Source organism: Plectropomus leopardus, chromosome 4, assembly GCF_008729295.1.
Source record: "Plectropomus leopardus isolate mb chromosome 4, YSFRI_Pleo_2.0, whole genome shotgun sequence".
NCBI classification, from domain to species: Eukaryota; Metazoa; Chordata; class Actinopteri; order Perciformes; family Serranidae; genus Plectropomus; species Plectropomus leopardus.
The window spans coordinates 27228926-27253866 of record NC_056466.1 but is presented as its reverse complement, the minus strand read 5'-3'; the positions used below and the strand labels follow the sequence as shown (position 1 = coordinate 27253866).

The window sequence follows — 24941 nt, the reverse complement described above, 5'->3', positions numbered from 1 at the left end:
CAACAGCGGCAGAGCAGCTCGGCCCGGCTGCTGTTTCAGTACAGCTGTGTGCTGTGAGACCTCTTATCAGATAATACAGTAAATTTAGCTACTGAATAACCCGACTCTTAGCTGTATGCTTGACCTATTTATTGTTTTTTTAAACGGATAACCACATGGCTGCGACGGGACACGAGGACTGCTCAGGTGACGTGCCGACATTTAACTTTTTAATTTAACTCAGCCGTTGGTCAGTTTACTCATTTGTCTTCTCACAAGCAAGTTGTTATTTTGTTTGCTAATACACGGGTTTGTTTCTGTCCGGAAATTAGGCTTGTTTTAGAGCTGCGTTGTGGTGTCTCAAATATTGTTGTTGTTGTCAAGACGTTTCCCAACAATGAGAGCACTTCAGCCGTAATTGTATTTCTGCTCTGTCATCTTCTGGGCAGCTGAGGTACAGTTGTCATTTTCACCAAGTGTGTTTTTTCCAAACCGTCAACATCAGGTTTGCTGGGATGTTTCCATGACTGTAATCCTTGTTGACAAGTGGGATTTTCCCTCTCTGCTTCTCCGCAAGTCGTTTCTCAACACACAGAGCAACATTTAGGCAGAGATGTAACACAACAATACAACAACAGACATGTTGTCAGACATGGCCTACTTTTAGATTATCACACAGCAGTGAAACCAGGAGTGAAATCAAGTATTTAGTAGTTCATTTCTCTTAAAATCCTTGTGCTTAAAAAACAATAAAAACGAGTAATGATAATAATAGTAAACGAGTTTTGTATTTTTCTGGTTAGGGATTTGTTGATTAATGTATAAGTTGGTTGACAGAAAATTCTTATTTTGACAATCAGTGACTCGTTTTTTGCCAAATGTTCACTATAACATTTTTCAATGAATGTGTTTGCAATTAATAAAACTCCCTGTGCACAGCCAGTGAGACTGCCCACCGCTTCACCCTGACTTTATTCAGAGCAAGCAACACGCTTCACCTGTAGCTTCTTTAGGCTGGCTTTATAAAATTGCATGAGTATTCACAGGTGTATGAGTCACATGACTAATTACTAACATCTTTTTTTCAGTTTTTAATAGCGTATCAATATCTTATTTTCTAAAGTGAGCATAATTTTAAAAAACACAATATTTACAAAACACAAACAAACAGCAATCATTTCATGACTTGACTGGTACGCATTGCTCCCTTTGAATAAAGTCAAAGTAAAGTTCTTCAATGTGCGGTGCTCAATATTGTTTTTCACTTAATATGCTTATATTTTAAATTGTCTGGTCAAACGAAACAAGACATTCAACCACAAGACCCTAGGTTCTTCTAGGTTCTCACTATTTTGTGACATTTTTAGACTAAGTAATTGTTGTTTATTCTGAGAATAATTGACACAAAACTGTTTTGTGACATTTTTAGACTAAATAATTACAGTTTATTCTGAGAATAATTGACACATAACTATTTTGTAATTTTTTTTAAACAAATGGATGGCTGTTTCATCTAAAAATAATTTACAGATTACTATTTTATGTAATTTTTGTAGACTAAATAATGGCAGTTTAATCTTAAAATAACTGGCAGATTAGTATTTTGTGACATTTTTAGACTAAATAATAGCCAATTATTCCGAGAATAATTGACAGATATCTATTTTGTGACAACTCTTAGACGACATGATGGCTGTTAAATCTTAAAATAGCTGACAGATTACTACTTTATGTAATTTTTGTAGACTAAACAATGGCATTACAATCTTAAAATAACTGACAGATTACTATTTTGTGGCATTTTTAGACAAACTGATGGCTGTTTCCTCTTAAAATAATTGACATATTAATCAAACCGTCCCCCACATGTATTGTAAACGACAGGTCCAGAGTGCACCTTTAAATTGAATAATCCGCTTTAATATCAGCAGTGGTTTTAGGGCTGCGTTGTTATATGTCTTGCCCCAGTTTGAGAGGTTGCAGTGACTGTTGGGTGTGGTAAGACACAGATGCTGTGCCACTACCCTCAGCCCACCTTTCAGCAAATCTACTCCATTTTAACAGCCTGACTCCTTCATGCATAAAAATAGCTCCAGCCCTGTTTCATAAGCTCCCCTCACGCTTGGTTGAGTCTGCAGTGTTTTTTCAAAGACTGTTGATGTCGGTTGGGTGACGTTTGGCTCCACAGATTATAGTGTTTCTTTGTCCTATGAAGGGTTTTTGAACTGAGTGTTAAGGTTCATTCTTGACCTTGAAATCAGTAGTTTGACGAGAGAGAGCTTACCTCGTGAAGCATTCTCCAGATTTTTTAACAATATAAGATGCTATTGAAAGCTCTTAAATAAAAGCTAGTACGTAGACCATGACTTTTTAAGTTTGTATTCTCCAGGTCTGCTTTAAGGTGCCATGAGACCCAAATAAAGGCCTTTTTTCTTTAGTATCACACACTGTATGTGTTCAGAAAGCTTCAAGTTAAAGAGTCAGTTCACCCAAATCGTAAATTGTTTTCTGACAACTCCTGGTAGTATCTAGCCATGCTTATGCAGAGTTCTTGAGATGTCTGTTTTTACGATTCTTTCTGAACAACTTTTTAACAAGAATTACAAACTTCACGCCACAAAACACTTACGTTTGTGCTGCCCTTTTCTGGAGTTATTGGGACTATTTGTAGCTGAGTTTTTTTTAATTTTTTTTAAATGTGCTTTTTGTCCTTGCTTACTTCCATGGTACTGTGGTGGCAACAAACTTGTTCAGAGGTGCATATCTCAAAATCTCAGCAGTGCTGGCACTTAAAAGCAAAATTATCTCCACTGAGTACTGTCATTAGGGGTAATTTGGGTAAACAGTCCATTTAAAGCCACATTATCAGGCCTTTTCTTCTTCCTCTGATAACAAATCTCAGACACTGCTGAAAGAGGGATGCATTTGAGCTCCCTAAAAGTATCATGTCCTGCCTACAAATAACCCAGAACATGGTTATCAGTGTGCCACCTTTTTAATTTAAGGTGTTTCCTTTATCTCAGGTGTTAGTGGAAGTTTGGGACTCTCACCCTGTGGGTGGCCTGTCACTGCGGACTGCCAGACTCGATCTCAGTGCAGATACCAAGTTGTTGACAGATTCTCAGTGACAGTAAGGATTTAGATTGACAGACTTGTAGCTACTTCAGTGTCTCTGCCAACACTCCACAGGCGACCGTGAACCGGAAGAGTCAGATATTTTCTCAGATTTAGTCATCTTAAGTCAAATCTGGTGGCACGGTCAATGACCTGCACCCACTTTTGTTTGTCCGATTGCTATCTGCCGTGACGATCGACACACTCCTCCAATCAAAGATATGTGTGAACTTGTGCCTATTGTCTGCCTGAAATGTGAGGTGGTTGGATTCCTTCACTGAGGCACGCAACCCCTGTCAGAGCCAGGGCAGGTTGTAGCAGAACTTATTAAAATGCCGTCACGCCGACTTAATTTTTGTTGAAGCCCAGTGCTCATCTGGATGCTGTCGATATCATGTTAACAGCTAGCAGTTCTCACAGGTTAATGACAGGTGTTGGATGATATAGGAAATGATCCCTTTAAATGTGGGTCTGGTTTACAGCAGGAAACCACGTGTGGTTTCAAAAAGTCTCACTTTACAACTAAGGTCAGTCATGCACTGTAAACATTTCAGTCAGACTTAGCTTTAGAGCTGCAATGATTCATTGTTGAATAGTTATCAACTATTAAATTAATCGGTTTGAATGTTTTTTTTAGTAAAAACTGTGCAAAAAAAATCTCATATTACAGCTTCATAGAAGTGAATATTATCTGGTTTCTTTACTCCTCCACAAAAGTAAACTGAATGTCTTTGGATAGTGGACAAATCAAGACATTTTGAGGACGCCACCTTGAGCTTTGGGAAACACCGATCGACATTTTTCACCAATTTCTGACCAAACATGATAAACCAAACAACTAATTCATTTGAAAAATGATCGATAGATTAATCGACATTGAAAATAATCATTAGTTGTAGCCCTACCTAGCTTACAGCCACTGAGCAATAATTAAGGTCAAGACTTAAAGCCTATAAAGGTGTGACCAGCTAAAAAAATCAGTTGCCTCCTAATTCTTTAAAGACCTTAAAAACGTTGAGATGGACAGTTACTGTTATGCCTTATTAAAGGCCCATACTGTAGTTTTGCCACACAAATAAACTAAGGTGGACTCCACCAGTTTCACACATAAAATCAGTTTACAGGTGTAGGGGGGCACGAGATATGTTAAAAAAAATAAATAAATAAAAAAGTTGTGTATAACCTTTTGTGGCTCCAGAGGGAGCTGCACAAAACCCATTAAATGGCCTTACGTATTTCGTGATGCAGAAATACTAAGTTAGCTTGATAAATGCTTTGAGCAAAATCCAGCCCATTTTTCCAACAACAAAATGCAGATTGCACCTATAAGTATCAGAAAACATAAATCACTTAGATGGACTTTGTTTTTTTTTTGTTTTTTTGATTGCGGTGCCACAGAATAATGCGTGACAAGTTTTTGGAATTACGCCAGTCCTGAACGTTGTCTTGTTTTGCTGAACTTTCATCTTGTTTCCAAACTAATGCTGACTAATATTGAGCACCAGCAGTTTATGTGTCCTGTTTCACTTCTCGCTCCCATTAGGAGAGCTCTGCTAAGCTGGTGCTTCACTCTGCTGACTTATTGTGTCTGCTGCGTCTGAATTTATCTGAACTCAGCAGTTTATCTGACCGTGCACACGTTGACTATGACGACCCAGCAAGTCACTTCCTGGATGCAGACTGACTGAACAAACTTGAGTGTCCCCATTCTTCTGTCTTTTTTTTTTTTCTTTAAAGCAGCCAGGTCCAGAAAGCTAACAGCATGTGATAAGTATTAAGCACGATTAGCCCCTTTCAGATCTGTTGCTTGCTTGTGATGTGGTCGGTTCCTACAAAGACATGACACGTCAACCAGCTTAGTGTCCGGCCATAAATGTTCTCCTCTGTTCAGTGATATACGATATTTTTTTTTACACTGTTTAGGTTTTGTTTTATTTAATCAGCTAGTGACTCATTGGCTCTTTTTCAAGAGACCTAAGACCAAGAAACTTTATTGTCACACAAACACACAACTAATATAAAAAAAAACACAGCAATGAGGCCAGATGGCCAATAAAGAAGAAGATAAAGAAGATTTTAAAAATCAGTCAGTTTTCAGGTCATTCTGTTTTAAAGCTACATGGCTGCAACCAGATCTGCCAAAGTTACTGCGTACATTAAAAGCGTAAGCATGCAGGAGGCCATGATTTCTGGAAAGAGACATTGCTGTTCAAAGTTATTGTTATTATTTATTTAATTATTTATTTTATTTTATTTTATTTGGTGTTTTGAGCACCACAAACCAAATGCTGTCTGGTTCCATTATGTTTGAGAAAAGGCAGACATCTCCACTGCTGATATCTCCAACACTCAGCAACTCACACCAAAACAGTCTAGACTGATAAATATCACTAACGGTAAGAGGGAAAAAAATATTTGGCCTACTTTTAATTTGAGGTTAAATCAGTTGTTAGTTATGCACAATGGTTGTGCATATGAGAAAATAAATAAAATAGTTGCACCTTTGCAGCACTGCAGAAATTTTCTGACCACCCACCTAGTTTTCCTGATGTTGTTTATTTGTCTCTTTTTGCTGGTTGGTGCAGATGGTTGAGATAAAAAAAAATGTTTCATGTTGTGAATGTATTACCTGACTAAAGTTTATAGAAATATGATATTTCCAATAAGTTTAGGGATGAAATTCAACACTTTCTTAATCACAATGTTAAATTTACACCATCAGATTATACTGAAGCATTTCTGGTACGAAGCAAATGAGCCGATATTTTGATAGAAAATGGAGCGGATAGCAGTTTCACCACCAATGCCACCAGATACTGTTATTCACTGGATTAAGGATACTTTGACAATAGAATATTTTATTTGCCTTTATTTTGCTTCTCAGGAAGAAGAAAGTAGTGTGTCAAAGGTTGTTAATATTACGTCAAAGCCCTTGTCATTGCACGCACAGAACATTATTGGTGAAATCACAAAAATGCAGTAGAGTTATTACATGCAACTTCATACATACACTCCTAAATTTCTGTATACGAGTCAAACCCAGTTAGGCCAGACCTCTTGATATGTGTCTTAGCTCTCGTTGTACATAAACATGCCAGGAATCCGTTGACTTCTCTAGTAGTCGTCTAGCACACAGACGTCTGCAGTAACTAGCAGACGCACTACAGACTCTTTGGAAAAATAGATTTCTACACTTATGGTAAGACTTGTAGTTGCACCTTCACATCAGTTTCTTTTCTGTTTTTAATGGGCATGAAAGGAAGAAGAAATTATGCTTCCGCTCCAGTTTTAATAAGAGAAGAAGTGCAGCAGTTTTTACAGAAGTCATTAAGACTGTAAATACAAGTGTGTAAAAATCTAATATGTTCTATTTGTGTGCGCTGTACTTATTACAGACAACTTTAGGCAACCTTTGTTTCCATTATTCCTTTAGAGTTACGTCACATGTGTAGCCTCATTAAGCACATGTTGAAAATGCCAGAGGGGAGAGATAGAGAGAGAGAGAGGAGTAAATCCATACACACAAAGAGAAGGTGTCAGACTGAGGAGAAAGTCTGTTCAAGCTTTAGGCATGTGTGGTGCTGACAGTTGGTTTTTCATGAAATGACGAGACTTTGGCTCAAGTACTTGGAATACGAGATCAATACGTATGATTGGTGCTTTCCCTCTTAACCAGTATATGTACAAATAGGGACTTTTGTTCTGGTGCACGCCTCCTAGTTTTGTGTAAACGTTTTATTGCCATGGATATTTAGTCTGTCTTTGGCTTGACGTTCTTTGCGTGTCAGTGTTATTCAAGCCTCATACACTGAGGCACACTTTAGGCAGCTTCACGAACATGAAATAAACAAGACTAAAGCCACGCTAGCAACTCTGTGAGATTTTATTTAAGCACAGCAGTGGTTTGCATTAAATGCTCGCAGCAGCATGCTAATATACTCACAGTTTAGTGTAAGGATGCACCAATCTGCCTATTTCAGTCTGGATACTGATACCTGGGCTTTGGGTATCTGCCAATACCGAGTACTGATGCGATGCCAGTGTTATATTAATAAGCTGTATGCTTCAGTGTGTGGAAGTGACTGGGATCATTCCTTAATGTGTAAGGCTACGTCAGACTTGACTTAAACATTGCTTTTCTAACTTGAAAAAATAAAAACATAGATATAAATAAACATAGGCTTAAATGTACTGAATTCTGTTTTCTTATCGCAGTGATAAATCGTGCGCAAACAAGTTGGCAATAACAAAAAATCATCAGAATAAACAGGAATTATGATTTGAGGACAAACCTAGTTATTGCGGCAACAAAGGGTCAGAAATGAAACAGGAATTAATAATGTGAGTATAAAACACTACAACTGTGTGAAATGAGGACACAGTTGAAACATTTAATCATGATTTAAGTTAAAAACTAGTGCAAACAGATGTGATCAATACTAAATATTCAACATGAATGGGAATCCAGATTCCATGTAAAAGTTTGGGGCAAGCGGGAATTTAAAATACCAATTAAAATGAAATAATATAGCAGCTGAAAATGAATGTAAAGTAATAATAAACATAGAATTTAATTAAATAGATCGGCTCAGTGATGCCCCATCAAGCTATTTGAGTCACTATCAGCTCGATTAGTATCAGGTTGGGACATCCGTCAGTTAGCGTGTGAGCGTGCTAACATTTCGTTTTGAGTTTTGGTTGTTGAGGCCATCATCCACTAACTAAACTGATTATGTGATGCATCACTATCAGGGTGGCTAACCACCTCGGCTAAACAATTCCTTCTGGAAAAAAAAACTAAGAGGTGTAGCTTTAGTCACACAAATCTGACACACCTAATAAATACCAGCTCTGATGAAGTGAAACAATTGAGGCAATGTCAGTCAGGATGATGAGTGAAGACAATAAAGCTCATTCAGAAGAATCGTCCGGTTGATCATTTTTATAAAATAATGCACGTTGTGGTTTTAGAGAATCAGACTGAGACATGTAGTAGCATGAAGTTTCTAAATTATCTCAAACTTACATTTGGCATTTCTGTACTGGTTGCTTATCAACATACACTAAACACCAATACCAGTAAATATGTGTCAAACTAGTGTTTTCACTGATCTGTCAGCTTGTGCTTCAGTTGTGTTTCAGTCCTGATCAAAGATCAAAGTGTTTTTTGTTATGTTGGTTGAGATTAAGTTCTGAGAAAACTAAATGTTACTTTTATCTTTTAGAGCAAGAAGGCCTGCCCAGCTCAGTGACTCGCTACGGATCCACAGACAGCAGCGGGGAGCATGATCATCAGAGTAACTGTCATGGCAACAACCATAGCAACCATCGGTTTCCCACGGCAACGGCAGGTCACTGGAGCGGGGCTGATCTAGAAGAAGAGGCCATTCGCAGGAAGTTGAAATACTTCTTCATGAGCCCTTGTGATAAATATCATGCCAAAGGCCGCAAGCCGTACAAGCTGATCCTGCAGCTGCTGAAGATCATTATTGTCACTGCTCAGGTTCGTCAGATGAAATCCCGCATTGCTCTTTTTTTCCTAAGTACGTCTTTGTGTGTATACTGTTTATCAATCTGCTCTCAGTCTTTTCTCACCTACATTGGTTTTATCTTTTGGTTTTAAGTGAACATATAAGGTTGATGTTCTGACTCAGATAGTGTGAACTTGAACTAACGGTCCGATATTATTTGATATTTCTAGGTTTTAACTCTTTCACAGAGACTCAGACATGTGAGTGCTGTTTCCTGAGAAATATTTGTTGTCCCTCCGTCTAGGTTCAGTTTGATCATTTTTTTCCCAATTTTCAGTGCATCCATTTATTGTCAAATTGTCCCACATGCATAGAGCCTTTTTCTCCAGCACGAACTCCGACATTTTCATCATCATCTTGCCAGTTAAACAAAATATAAAGCTGCCAGTATCTGCAGATATTGACCTTAAAACAAAATATCAACCAATATGCTAATTTCTGCTGATATCACAAATCAGCATGAACATGTACAAAAGGTCAACCCTTAGTTAAAGTATTTTTCTAAAACTTGCGCAATGGATGGATATTACATATGTTGAAATGTGTTGTATTTTATGTCTCCATCTGCTTGAGGGCAATCATGACAAGAATATGCATAAAAGGATGTTATTTCCACTACAGAGGAGACTAGATAATTATTATAAAGTGGGGGGAAAAAAAGTGGATATATTGAAATGGGTTACAGGAAAAAATGACACCGGCATCGATAAAAATGTACGAATCTTTAGTGATCACTTAAAATATTTTGAAAAAATTTAAGGTAGTAAAAAAGAGGTATTTCACCATTTACCTAGGTCAAAGGTAAAGGTCACTGTGACCTTTTCTGTCTCACTCTTGTGAACACAATATCTTAAGAGCATCTTGAGGGAAATTCTTCAAACTTTGTACACAAACATTCACTTGGAGATGAACTGATTAGATTTTGGTGGTTAAAGGTCAAGTTCACTGTGGCTTTGTGTTTGTCTCATTCTCATGATCTCAAGAGAGGAATTTTCTCTCAAGGGAATTTGCTCAAATTTGGCAGAAACATTCACTTGGACTCAAGAATGAAACGATTGGAATTTGGTTGTTGGAGTTCAAAGGTCAAGGTTACTGACCTCACAAAACATGTGTTTGGCTACAACTCAAGAATTTGTGCACTAATGCACAATAATGACAGAATTTTACAGGCATGTCTTAGAGGATGAAGTGATGACAATTTATATTCAAAAGGTCAAAGGTCATTTTTTTACAGCAACATCAAGAAGAGACATTTGGTCAGATACTCGTCTTGAGTGTCCATCTTGAAACTGTGCTGGTTGTATAGGTCTTCCATGTTTTCACAGACATAGATGTCAACTCTGTTTATCTCTGTTTCCTGGGTGGAGGCTTTCAGTGATTTATGATGTGCAAAAACACGCAGAGAGAGTATTCTGATTATGCAATAGAAGAGCCAGCCTGAAGTCTTAGATGTGCACCTGGAAACGTACAGCCTCTGGGTTTTTCTTTGTCCCCACTCCTCCTCCTCCTCCTCCTCATGACATGTCTCACTCTCCTGTCTCTCTTTGCTGCAGTTGGTGCTGTTTGGCCTCAGTAACCAGGTGGTGGTGACCTTCAAGGAGGAGAACACTATGACCTTCAAGCACCTCTTCCTCAAAGACTATGATGAGTCCACAGACGACTCCTTTGCCGTTTACACGCAGAGTGATGTCTACGAGCACATCTTCTACGCTGTGGAGCAGGTGAGCCCCGAGGAACACAGAAAAGCTACTTAAAAATATTTTTAAAAACAATTGTTAAAATTGTGCTCCATTTTCTAACTCATTTTTAAAATATTGTTAGGTTATTTGGTTATTATTATAATGTAACTGTAGTGCAAAGTCAATTTTCTGTCAGAGCAGAACAACTTATATTGATCCAGTGAATAAAAAAACGTAAACTTTTATAAACAATACTTTATTGTTTTATTACTATGTCTCATTTTATAATTATCTTGCATGCAGAACTTAAGACCTCTCACTGAAGAAAGTAATACAACAGATACAGTTGTAAACATAAGCTGTTTGCAGTGGCCAAACAGAAGTACATAAAACTTTGTAAAGTACAATGTTTCTACCTCCCTCATTAAGAAACCAGTGTCACGACAACAGAGAAAATATATTTTTGTGAATTTTCATTTAAAAATTAGGGTTTTGAATTCTCTTTTGTGCTTGATAAAGATTTTATGAAAAAGTAAATCATGTGCAACATTTCTTTAAACAACTGCTGTGAAACCTTGCACCACGGAGAGTTTTATAATCTAAAAATGTGTGCTAGCATCTTCAAACTCAAAGGCCCAAATCTGACTTTTAGCCGTTGTTTCAGTATTAAAACATGGAATAACTGAAGTCGGCCTCATCAAGTGTGGGAAAATGCAAATTGTCCTATCTAAAGTCATTGATTGGTTTGTTTGTTTTTGGGCTACTTCAGAGCAAATTTGTGGACTCTGGGGATGAGGATCTGCTTTTTTATGTAGATATAACCTGCTTGTCCTTAACAAAATTAATAAACTAATGAAAACAGAGTTATGAATATCATATACCATTGCTGCCAATAGATGCCCCTAAATCCTACACAATGAACCTTTGATGAAAAATTTCTCAAAAAGCCACAATAAAAGCCTCCTTTCAGGCATAGTAATTTACGTCTGAATGAACTTTGTAGTTGCGGTTGAGTGGAATGCTAACATGTAGATGTTTAGCAGGTGTTATGTTTACAATGTTCACCGTCTTAGAGCGCATGCTACAAATTGCTCGTTGGTGCTAACACAAAACACAGCTGAAGCTGATGGGAAAGTCATCGTCATGTTTTGCCGGTATTTGGTCAAAAACAGCATAGTAGTGTTGAGTATTGAAATATATCAAAAAAATATGAAAATCTTTACCTGATGGTGGCATGAAGTAAAATGTCTACAGAGTTGTTACAGTTGGTGCTGTGGTGGACATGGATATATTTGCTTATCTTTTTTTTTTACAGATATTTGAACCACAAAAAAGTCAAATGCTACTTTGACTTTTTATGGTACCTGGAGAGAAGTCCACAGTTCACCCAAGATACATTAGGATACATAAACTGGGGATAATGAATGCCTAAATTTTGTGCCAGTTTATCCAATACTTGTTTAGATTTTTTTTGTTTTGTTTTTAATTTACTCTTTGACAAAACTGTTAAATTTTTCTTTTGAAATGTTAGTTCCTTCTGCTTGATTTTTACTTCCTTTATTTTGTGTCTGGTTGTGTTCTCTGTATGTAACTGTGTTTTATTTATGCTGCTGCTTGTCTTGCCCATCTCTCCCTTGAAAAAAAAAAAAAAGGTAAAATATTATACACATAAGTAAAATAAATAAATACATAAAAATCTTTCAGTATGGGCCAAAGTGGTAGACCAAGCCACACTGCCATTCCTAGATGAAGCTGTGGATCCTTTCATAAAGCTGTAATAAAAACACAATAGAATCCAAATTCAAAATCAAAATGTGAGTTGGCTGCTTGGTTGTGTTACAGAGCTCGTCATGGCCCCTCAAACATTTTTGGATACCATTACTCCTTTAGTGATTGACCTCCTGCTCAACTGAATCTTTTCCTCTCCACAGTATCTGGCTTTACCAGAGACCACAGTGGGACGCTATGCGTATGTCTACGGTGTTGGCGTGAACGACAGTGCGCTTTCCCTCTGCCAACAGTACTACAAGAAGGGAAGAATCGACCCAGCCAATGACACCTTCAGCATTGACCCTCACATCATCACCGGTACGTGAACACTACTGACAGGGGTCGCACTCTCTGTGACTTGGCCTTTGAAACAACAGTTAACATTTAATGGTGTAATTAAAGCAGCCGATAACAGCCGATAACTGAAAAATGCAGGCTTCCCTTTTACACTTAAACAAACATGAAAAAGTGGAAATTGTGCTACAGAAGCAGTCCACAAAAGATTACTCCATGCATAGTTTGCACACGATTCGGTTTTAAATAGTCAAAGGTCAAGCTGAATATTATCTGCAGATCTTTCCAGGGAGACAGTTGTTGCCTGAGGTAGCAACGCAAGCAACTTCTTTTAACGCTTCAAAGAGAAATCTAGGACAAATATTTGATGATGCACTCTGGCTCTAAGCTCCCAGTGTGTGTACTCAAACAAATGCCACAAAGGCTTTTTATGAATGATTAAAAATGAATGTAACTCCAGGAAATACACGATCTCAGAGTCTTATATTGGCTTTATGTTGCATTCTGCTGCTGTTGTTATTATGAGGTAAAAACATAATGTAATGTACATTTTAGGTTATAACAGAGCTGCCCCAATCTTATTTTGACTTCCCGTAAGCCCTAATTTTCTGCAAAACAAAATGTATCTATCATAGACAATGATCTGTATGGAAGCTCATTGCATTCACCAAAGAATATATATTTTCTCAACCTTATCTCATTATTGTGACTCACTATCTCATGATGATGAGGTTCAGATCTTGTAAGGTTATTGATTTTTTCCTATTTTAGAAGATGCTGATCGGGCTACATGATTGAATATTTTGTTTATTTCTTACAGAAAGGCATGTGGGGTCAGTGATAATAAAGCATGCAATGCAGTGCAATTAAAACGTTTTACAGTGGCAGTACAGCACTTTGCCACTGAGTCATCTCTCAGAATCAGATGTGTTGTAACACCTGATCTCATGATAATGCGATCATGAGTCACAATTAGGAGATATGGAGATCATAATAAATATGTCATAAAAGCAACTTTTTTTTCTTTGGTGAGTGCAATGCGCTTCCATAGACTGTACATTTGCAGAGGTCCATGTAATTGTTACGTATTGATTTTGGAAATTGAATCAAGCGATAATGTACAGCAAATGGGTCATTATTGCAAAATCAAGGGGTTTATTAGGCAATAATTACCCACTCGCTGTTCAGTTACCTGCTTATTGCACAGCTGCTTACTAAAGAAATCAATAAATGGACACAAAATGCAATCTGAACAGGTTTTTCTTAATTCCACTTAAAGTCTATGATCATGTATGTGTCCATTGCATTCTGCCTTTCAGAAATAACAGACCATAGAGCGATCTAATTGACTAATCAGAATCAAGTACTCAGCAAAGCCATGTAATAATGGCTGATATTTTGGCTTAGAGTAGTTTTCACTATCAAAGGAGTCATATGCTGTCAATTTACCTTCAGAGCGCATAGAAGTTGTTGCATCTTAATTTCTTACTTCCTCATATTAGTGTGTGTGTGTGTGTGTGTGTGTGTGTGTGTGTGTGCGCGCGCGCGCGTGCGCGTGTGTGTGTTTGTGTGTCTTTTTAGTTTGATTGACCAAATTATGAGGAAGTAAGAGCAATGGAAACAACCTCATGTTCAAATCTTTCTTTTCCTCATATCACATGTTTGTCAAACACTTCTTTGTGATCTCCTGCTTCAAGAAATTTGCCAAGATTTCATAATTGTCTTTGCGAGGTTGTTCCGCTCTACAGAAAGGAACAGCAAAATGACAGAATTTGATATGTATTACTCTCCCTCTCTCTCTTCAGCATGTGACTCTGTCCATTCTCTGTCTGATCTCCACTCATTTCAGACTGCGTAGGTGTGAACCCTCTGTCAGTCCCACCAGCTCCGCTGACGAGCACCTACAAGAACTTCACACTCAAGTTCCACAAGTAAGGCTTCATTTTTCACATGGCTCCGGCGTTCTCCTTGATTGGCCTCCATTGGAGAGATTTATCTCTGTAGTATCTGATGATGACGTTCAACAGGCCGGTTATCTCTTCTGCACACGCACACTCAAAAAATGTATACAAGACACGCACACATACAGATTTTGGTACAAAAACACAAACACACAGAGGTATGCAAGGTATCTCGTCCTGTTTCATGCATTTCTGGTCAAATGTAGCCATTCTGCAAACATGAAACTGTTTTCCTCGCAATTGTACAGAAGCCCTGAGAGGCAAGTGAGAATTCTGATCGAAGTCTGATCTAAATAGTTTTCTCCCCTGTGTTAAGACTTAAAAACCGGTGAAAAAGGGTTTTGACAGGTTACTCTTTCAGAATTTTTCGTTCTTTTTTCATTGTGAAATAGGTGATGAAAAATGTTTTACTAGATGAAAACAATGGGTTTTTTTGGCACCACCATTTTTCAAAGTGTTTTTTTTTCACTTTCTTTACTGTGTACAAGTTCATTTACAGAAATACTAAATACCAATATAAAGTTTTTGTTGTTTTAATACTCATCCACCCGTTCTTAAAATACACAACAATGTAGATGTAGAAAAGAGTGTTTTTGTTTTTTTCTCACTTGCATCTCGGGGCCTCCATAGATTTACCATCTGTGATTTCTTTCTTCAAGGCTCATTAACGTCACAATAGAGTTCCAGCTGAAGGCGATCAATATACAGACCATCATCAACAATGAGATCCCAGACTGCTACACTTTTTACATAACGGTGAGTAAAAATCTTGAAGACAGAGACATACATTTGAGGGTTCACTTCACAGCAATGCTGAAGACCTCATACTTGTTTTGCGTCACCAGGTTTTCTTTAGGCAATGTTTCATGACAGTTTCCTTTCCCCAGACTTTATTGCTTTATTTACTTAAGATGCAACAGATACATCAAGTCTATCTCTTTGAAACTGACCCCACTTCCATTATGTTGAATCCCCCAGCAGACGTTAAACTGCTCAGTTATATTTTCTGTCCATATTATCTCCCTTCATAATGATCTAAATGGTTTTTCTCTGCACTGCCAGGTACAAACTGTAATTCTGATGGAAAATACTAAATCAGTTTAATTTAAATTTGTCATGCCTTCGCACCAGCAACAGACATGGCTGGAGACATGATGTTTTCATCTGTCAGTCCCAGTCTCATGAAAGCGATATCTCAAGAACGCCTTGAGGGGAATTCCTCAAATTTGGCACTAACGCCCACTTGAACTGCAGATTAAATCGATTAGATTGTGGTGGTCGAAGGACAAGGTCACTCTGAGTGCGTCTGTCCCATTCCCTTGAACGTGATTTCTCAAGAATGCATTAAAGGATTTCTTAAAATAATTTGGCACAATTGTCATCTTTGACTCAAGAATGAACAGATTAGATTTTGGTGGTCAAAGTCACCATGACCTCACGAAACAAGTTTTGGCCATAACTCAGAAATTCATACGCTAACTGTGACAACACAAATGTCAAATAAGGCGCAATGATGAAAAGATCAAAAGTTAACTTAAGTGTGACATCCTAATTTTCTAGCAGTTATTTAATGTCATAACTAAGGAACAGAAGGGGACACAATTGGTCAGATATTGAGTAAGTGACACTAATTTTTGGTGTCCACCTTAACACTCTGCTGACTGTATAGATCTTCTGTGCTGTCGAGCGTAAGATGTATGTGAAGCATCCACGTTTAGAGCTTATAGCTTCTTTGCAGCAACATCCATAGTTGAAGCGTTATGTGCTGTCACGGCAACATATGATACAGGATAATGTGTACGTATACTGTAACTGTAACTTGACTGGTTAGTGGAGGCATACAGCCTCAAGGTGGTAATTGTAATTATTAAATAAAAACAGTCAGGCTTGAAAATATCTTTAAAAAAAATGTAAAAGCTTCTGCGTTTAGTAAAGCTCCTCTTCATGTCATTAAACCCCTCAGATTTCATTAAATATCACAGAGGACACAACTGCTGTGTTCTCAGTGTTGGCTGCGTCCCTGTTTGATAGAAACAATGAACCTCTGTGTCTAAATTTCATTACACAAACGTCATTGTTTATTGTCTGCTGGTTGCCTCTCTCTTTCAGATAGTCCTGGACAACAAGGCTCATAGTGGCAAGGTGAAGATCCGGTTAGAGAACCAGGCATCAATAAAGGAGTGTAAAGACCCGAGTGTGTCTGGACAGGGTAAGACGATGGATGAGACTCAGTGGGGAGCAAGTAACATAAAACTCACAGTATTTCTGATCACAGTGCTGCAGCAGTATACGAGTGAGAGATGAAAATGTGCCAGAAGCAAGCCAGCAAAAGTGCCAAATAATATGAGGAAATCTATATTAGATGTTGCTTTCAGTAACCATACGGAAGTTTCATTTCTTGAAGTTATTTATACAGCACCAGCAGTACTTAACAGTAGTGTTGCACCACTACTACATCTATCTGAAACAGCTCTGCTTCTGTCCTTTTGAACCCCCAGCTGAGAACTACACACGTGTCGCGTTTGATGTCGCCGTGGCTCTGGTGTGCGTGCTGTCACTGCTGCTGTGTGGACGCTCCATACTGCGAGGCATCATGCTGCAGCAGGTACGAAAAGTCTGTCACAACTAAAAGAAAACAGAATCATCTTTGAATAAAAGCATTTTTTTGTTAAAGTGTGTTTATTTAACCAGTTTTGAATTAGAAAATCAAGGGAAAACATGAGCACAACTTTTACTTTGTAAAACCTCAGGGAGATATTTTTATGTATTCATTTGTTATTTAAACTTTCACTTGACTATATGAAAAAATGGTTGCTGGAACTTGCTGCAGATGATGTTGGAATTTTTTAGTTTTGATTGAACATTTGCTAAAGGCATTTAAACAAAGCTTTGTGTTGGAGTTTATCAGAGTCCAAATTCCAAATATTGACAGAAATATTTTCATTTTTCTTGTAAATGCATATCGGCTCCGTTAACTACTATTAATTGGTATCGGTATTAGGGGTGTCAACGTTTACAATCTTTTCTACACGTGCAAACGGGACTTCTAACCGACGTGTACCCGGTTACACGATTTATGATCTTTTTCTATCGCAGTTGCGCTATATAACCACTAGATGGTTCTGTGTCCATTCAAATACCTCCTAATCTCATTAAATCAAAGCCATTCCAGTAGTTAGTTATCGCACAAAAACGTTTATTCAGCGAACAGAACTTAAAAAGTAGGCAATCCATCTCACCATTTAAGGCTTAGACCTACTTATGACAGAAAGTAAAATGAGTTGAAAATAAAATCATCAATTTTGACGGACAAGAAAACGTACAAGCGAAAGCTGGAAAAGGTTTAACCTTTTTTTTTTAATCATTGTTTTAACTATTGCTCACTTTTGTACAATATATTTTTTTAAGCTCCGCTTGTTCATCGCTTGTTGCTTGTTGTCCATGCGGCCCCGAGTCAACTTGAAGTGACACGACACTGGCTGTGGCTGCGTTTTTTTTTTCTTCATATCAATGTAACATTGCCACCTGTGCATCTATTATGTATGTGGATAACTGCATTAGTGGGAACATTTAAGTGTATAGTTAGTTAATGTTATTATCTTAAGCTTTCAGGCAACATTATCACCCCTAAAAATACTATTGGTGAGAAATGAACGAGGAGGAGAGGAAAAAATGACGTGTAAACGGTTATTGATTTTTCTGAACGGTTAGGATTTGTTATCCGTGTACCTGTTTACACGTGTAGATGACATCCCTAATCGGTATTGGCTCTAAAAAACCCAATATCGGTTGATCCCTCATGAATATGCACTTGAGCCTCATTCTTTAAGCTAATTCCTCTCTTACTTTCTCTTTGTGTTTTCCAGGAGTTTGTGCGGTTCTTTAAGGACACTCTGGATCGTAAAGTTTGCTGGGGTGACCGGCTGGAGTTTATTAATGGATGGTATATCCTGCTCATCATCAGTGACGTCCTCACCATTACTGGCACCATTATCAAAATTGGCATAGAGTCTAAGGTGTGTCCTGATTACTGCCACTCCCTTAAGTGACAACATCTGCAATAATGTAGTTTTTTTCTTGTGGTTAATTTGCACAGAATTCAGAAAGCATTAAGAACATGTCAGTGTGTTCAGTATGTTTCCGTATCTCCTCACAGAATATGTCTTCATATGACTTGTGCGGCATCCTGTTGGGAACCTCCACACTCTTGGTGTGGGTCGGAGTAATTCGCTACCTCACGTTCTTCCAGAAGTACAATGTAAGTCACTGACACACTGATGTGCATCAGCTGATAATGTTATCAAGTTGAGAAAATGCTCCTCTTTGATGTAATGTGATAAATCCTGTTAATCGAGTCTCACACATGGTAATTCGATCTGTCTCTCGTAGATCCTGATTGTGACACTGCGAGCAGCGTTCCCCAATGTGATTCGGTTCTGCTGCTGCGTGGCCGTCATCTATCTCGGCTACTGCTTCTGTGGATGGATCGTCCTGGGACCATACCACGTCAAGGTGAACACAACTGAAACTCTTGTTGACAGGGATGTGATCATTTACTGTAGTAAAGGTACACATGCATGTTTAGTATAATGACATGTATATTAAGTTCCATTAATCTAAACAAAACAATACAGTAAAAAAAACAACAAAACAACATTGCATGAGGATTTTCAGTACAGACTGATGCTACAGCTGATCATTTTTACAAAACTCAGCCTCTCTAACATGGAAAAGCCAGCATGCCATTATGATGATACAATGTTTTATTTTTATAATTTTATACATTTTTTAAACTTAAATCCATTTTTTCTCTTTACAACTGCTACCTAAATTCTTCCCTTTAAAGGGACAGTTCATCCCTAAATCAAAAATACACATTTTCCCTCTTACTTCTAGTGATATTGGTCAGTCTGGATTGTTTGGGTGTGTTTTTTGGTTAAGTAGAGGGATCTGTCCCTTTAATTGAAATACAATAAAATTATACAATACGATATTCTTCATCAGTATCCACTTTATACTGGGCATTTTGCGTGTTTTACTTTTTTTATTTCATACATGATCCTACCATTTTAAAATCTACATCCTCTTAATTAAAGAGCCTTTAAAAAACAAAGTTCTTTATAGCACGGTTTGGTGACGGTTTCACAGTTCTTACTGTTCTGAAATATATTAAAGCGCAACGGTCCTGTTGGCCTAAATCACAAAGCCAGATTTCATTAGAAAAGACTGTCCCCATTCTCAATAACTGAGGTGAAGCACTGTTCTCATATGAAACTGTTTGTGTGGACACGTCTCCACCCACAGAAAGTGACTCAGCGAAACTTTAGAGGTGAACCAAAGAGAAATGGACCTACTCATCGTGGTTTTTCCTTTCTTTCCGCAATAGAAGTCCTGAGTTGGTGTATTATGCACAGTATTGCTGAAGTAATTCAAGTTTAACTGCGTTCAGAACGTCACCTGTGGAGCTTAAGTTACTGTAACTGAGGACTTTGCTCACCATCTAAAGAACAGAAGTTTGACTGAGCTCTCTGTTTTCTTTCCCTCAGTTTCGTTCCCTGTCAATGGTGTCAGAGTGCCTGTTCTCCCTCATTAACGGGGACGACATGTTTGTGACGTTCTCTGAGATGCAGGAGAGCAGCACTCTGGTGTGGCTGTTCAGCCAAGTTTATCTGTACACCTTCATCTCCCTCTTCATCTACATGGTGCTGTCGCTGTTTATCGCCCTCATCACAGGAGCCTACGAGACCATCAAGGTAGGAAGTGACTTAAACTGAGGTATCATTTCTGATTTTTAACAACTGCACAGATATTAGAATAAAAAATAACAATACTGTCTACATTTCACAGCACCAAACTCAAGAACCCATCCACATCACAGACCTGCACGCTTTCATAGCAGAGTGTACGGACACACCGAACTCTGGCAAGTTCAGGGGTCTGGAGACCTCGCCCTGCTCCTTCTTCTGCTGCTGTGACAGGTGAGGAGGAGAGGACAACTAAACAACATCATAGTTAATTAATAACAGACAGCAGCAAAGTAACTAAAGCAAAAGACATGATGTGAGCTATATTTTATATATTAGGTAACAAAACGCATTCATGCATTTCCAAGTTTGGGGGACTTCTGAAAGTGTTTCACCAGACCAAGCCTTTCTCAAACTATAGACAATCAGGTAAACATTAACCTTAAAATAACAGTACGTTGTCAGCGGGCCTAGTGGTTAAGATGCAAATTATATAAGTGCAATCTCCATGGCCTGGTTTTACACAGGGACCAGTGTAGCATGTCAGTCTCTTGATCAAAGCGAGGATCAGATTTTAAAAATGATAGCATTTATCCAACACATTTTCAATCCTTTTCTAAATTCAGATAAGTTAAATTGTCATTACATGACTCTAAAATGAGAAAAAATTACTATTATGTGACGTCATCAATGTAAAAGATTGTTACATCTGTCTTTGATTTTCTCCAGAACGACGACATATGAGGATGTCCTGCTAGTGAACTGAAGTTGACCTTAGTGACCTCAGAAGCCTCACTATCCCCCTGCTGGCCACAGGGACACACTGCACACTCCTGACACCCGGGTTCCCGGTATCTGGGACTGTGGTCGAATAGTCATTTTTAGGCCTAGTACGATTCCTAAATGAGTGAAATGACCCGCAAATATCTAAGCAGCAGCCATAATAAGAGTTTGTCAATTCTCTGAATGCTAAGGAAAGGTGCTTCGATGCTTCCCTTCTTATCTGCTTTAGCGTGGTCTACAATGGACCATCTGATGATGTTTCAAAATTCCTTGTGGCAGCAACATATAAACACATGCAACATCCAGCGGTTCACAAAAACAGTAATTATGCCTACCATGCATACATATATGTATATATATATATATATATATAATTTTTATATAATCATGATAATTGGGATTCATGTCGATAAAGATGAGTGAACAGGTTTTAGCAACTACTCTCAATAGGACAAACATTTTTATTTCAGTTCCATCCTTGGTATTGAAGTACTGTTTTTCACTGGGTTGTCCACGTTTATATAACGTGCATGAAGACCTGGTATGAGCGCACAGGGGTAAAATATTCAAGATTCTAATAATAATAATCATCATCATCATCAACTTTGTTTATAGAGCACTTTTTTAAAACCCGAAGTGCTTTGCAAAGGCAGTAAAATAAAACAGAAGAATCATAAAAGCATTTGATGTCTAAAACCAATACAATGAAGATGCACATTTAGCAGTACATTTTCAACATATCGTAGTATCACCGCGGCAGACTCACGTTGTCACATAATGAAAGAGCCAAAGTGGAAGTGCAATGGGATTCTCTCAGGGCCACAGTTGTCTTTTCCTAAGTCCTCTTTCACATCTTTCCTTGACCTCATAATGTTTTCCATTGAGGCAAGGAAAAGTGTTTAGTAAAGAACTTTTTTTTGACTATTCGACCACAGCCTTGGTCAAATCTCATTTGAAGGAGTCGACGTCAGCTGGACCAGGACTCTGTACAGGAAACACGTAACAAAGGTTTTCTCATAAGAGCTCTTACTTGAAGAAGAAACACAGCTGAGGCAGGACCGGACCTTTCCTCTGTATGAACAAGACTCACGGATCACTAATGCGCAGCCATTTCTCTGTTCCGTGTTGGTTTTAAAAGAATTCAGTATTTTTTTTTTTTTTGCATGTATTTAATGTTGAACCAGGATCAAGGTCGATTGTCTGGATACTAAGTGAGTACAGGTGCCATGATGAGGACTACAGAAGTGCAAACATGGTGCTGGCTGTTTTTTATTTTCTATGTTTGTAGTATTTTAAGAATATGTTACCTCTTGAGGACATGGCACTCACACAACTCTCAAAACATATCCAACTTTTTCTTATCGCCAAACACTCAAATACCGTAATGTCCCTTAGACTCAGCACATTCTTGTTCCAAAAACTACCAGAAACATATAAATCCACAATGAGGCATTGAAATTCATACACCATGAAGGAAATCCACCTTATAGTAATCTGTGTTTTTTGAGACAATCAGATTGTTTCTGAAACACATCAGAAAACAGGAACATAAACAGTAATAAACACACATAAAGAGTGTGAGGTTTCAGGTGTGGTATTGATTTGTTTTCTCTTCCGTGAGCTGCACCTCCAGTATAAAGTTTCAAACAGCTTCTTTAGCTGCACAAGTATCACATTGCCTTTAAACGTTGGTACCAGTTAGTAGAGTGTGTGATGTTTTGCATTTATATGAGTAATGATCAATATGATAAAGCACTCAGCACTGACTGTGGTTGGCTTTAACTAGGGGAGCCGTCCTCCAGAGCCATGCACATGTTTCTTTAATGATGCTAAAGTATGTCAAGGAGCAAAGAGTTCATCCATCCTGATGGCGGTCTACAAACTCTGTCTGACTTGTTTTAAGAGAAAGTGACTTGAATTGCCCGACAAAGTGGAGCAGGGCTCAGGGCAGATAACAAGAAGCCAACTTAATGATAGCAGAAACATATTTGTAGCTCTGTAGTAATGTCCTGTCATACTGAATCATGCTTTGTAGTCAGTTTGCTGTCTTCGTAATGATGTCTGAAACTGCAGCCCAGTGACTGGATCTTTATATGTTTTTCTTTATACCGCATAAAACGCACAATAGCTAAAGGAGTCCCACAGTCTGGACTCCTGGAGGTGTTTTTAGGGAAATAATTTATTTTATGAAGAGAGAGAAAGGCCCAATCCCAATGTCCACATTCACAGATTTTGACTGCAGAGTGCTCGAGGCCTCACTGTCATATTGTCAAGTGCACAAGGCTCTCCCGCAGACATTTTGAACCTTTTATGCTTGGGCTGTGCAGTTAATCAAAATATTATGAGAATTGCAGTATGGTCAAGCGCAATATCCAAATTGTAGGAGCTGCAATTTTGGTTAAAGGTGAAATGAGTCATACCATAGCTTTGTTGTTGCTGCAGACCCCAGCAAAAATCATCATCATCCTTTTTATATATTTCTTTAAGCCAAAATTAAAGTTACTACTAAAAGCTTTTCACAATTATCTGGCAAATTAATAACCAGTATTATTTTTTGCACATTGTGCGGCCCTAGAATTGTGACATGGGGTCAACTAGGGGAAGATTAAAAGTTTCGTTTTTGCTTTTAAAGAAAAAATGATAAACGGGGGGAAGTGGCACATGGATTTTCAGCCCAGCATATTAATTTGAGTTTAAGGATTTAAGATGGTCCTTTAAAAAGCACATGAAATCAAAGGGATGCAATCAGGGGCTATATTTCACACCTAGCTTATTCATCATTTTGCTTAATGATGCTGTTTTTACAAAACTGACTGAACTGACTATTTGACAATTACCTCTCATTCACTCTTAAGGCTGGAAGACGTTCAAATGAGGGACTGATGCCTGAAGCACCTTGGATGTTAACAAGGTTAAAAAAAAAGAAAGAAAAAAGTCCCAAAGCTACAACTGTATCATATGTAACATGTTTTGGCATTGTCAAAGTAGTTTGATATGTTGCAGAAAAATGCTGTCCCTTTCCTGTTTATACTATTTCAAACCCATATGGACGCTCTGTAGAGGTTGGGGGGGCGGTATTGGGATTGAGCCATTATCTCTGGTCCAAGTAGCAACAGGTGGACATTGGACATTGGATGACCGTATTTTTTCAGTCATCACATATTCTGTCTGCGAAACCAGCACATTTAAAGCTGAATATACTCATGGACTTTTGATCTAGATGGCAAATGTGTCTATGGCCTTAACTTGGAATTTTATGTCATGCATGTATATATTTTCAAGCATTACATTTATGTACCTTTCCTACAGTTTATTGTTGTTTTGTTTGTTTTATACAAAAGATCTTCACTTTAAAAACGCAAACGTTAGAAACGTGAGTCATCTACGTGGTGTCATATATACTGCCAATCTACTGATTAAAGTTTCTTTGATATTGAAATATAGATTTAATTTATTTTGTATCATTGTCTAATATGAGTTACAGAAACTTCAGCTGCAGTGCCTCTGCATTATCAGAAGAGGGAGTTCATGTGTCACAATGGACTACAAGTTTGTTTTTCTTCTTTGTTGGCAAATGAAAAAAAAGGCACATGGAGGTTTTAAAACCCAAAAAATAAAGATTTTTAAATAAATCCTTAAATCTAGCACACAGCTGTTGTGAATACTGTGCATGTTTTGGTGGACATGCTGCAGCACAGAGCTGTCAGAGAGGGGAAATTACAACTTTTTTTTTTTTTGGTACAGTCCGATATGATGAGCTCATTTCCTGGTTATTAAGCTTCCCAAGTGAGGCTTGGCAGCTGATGTAGCACATCGTTGCCTTCCACCCACTTAACTCTAATATCATACATTATGTACTGCTCTAGCGATGCCTTTAGAGTTCATGTCAGACTGAGAGAGGGAAGGAAATATAAGAAGCAGAGTTCAATGCACCACATAGAAATGTTTCATTCATTTAGCCTAGAATAGAGAATTGTCTTTTTCTCCTCATGATGTGTGTGTATGCAGGACTACTTTTACTCCTTTGATTCAGACTGAAAGTTACTGTATTGCTCCAGAAGCTGCTAATAGTTAATCAGTTGGAGT

General features: G+C 38.0%; 1 protein-coding gene across 1 annotated transcript; it reads left to right on the top strand.

The window, feature by feature from the left end:
- On the top strand, positions 1-21214 carry mcoln1a (mucolipin TRP cation channel 1a). The gene is given in 15 exon segments (XM_042485397.1): positions 1-147; positions 149-186; positions 8319-8596; positions 10178-10345; positions 12235-12391; positions 14217-14298; positions 14988-15084; positions 16438-16537; positions 16827-16933; positions 18195-18344; positions 18485-18586; positions 18718-18840; positions 19875-20081; positions 20176-20306; positions 20802-21214. Coding segments are annotated over 15 exon segments (1809 nt in total). The 5' UTR covers positions 1-115; the 3' UTR covers positions 20839-21214.
- Positions 21215-24941: the final 3727 nt, after the last annotated feature.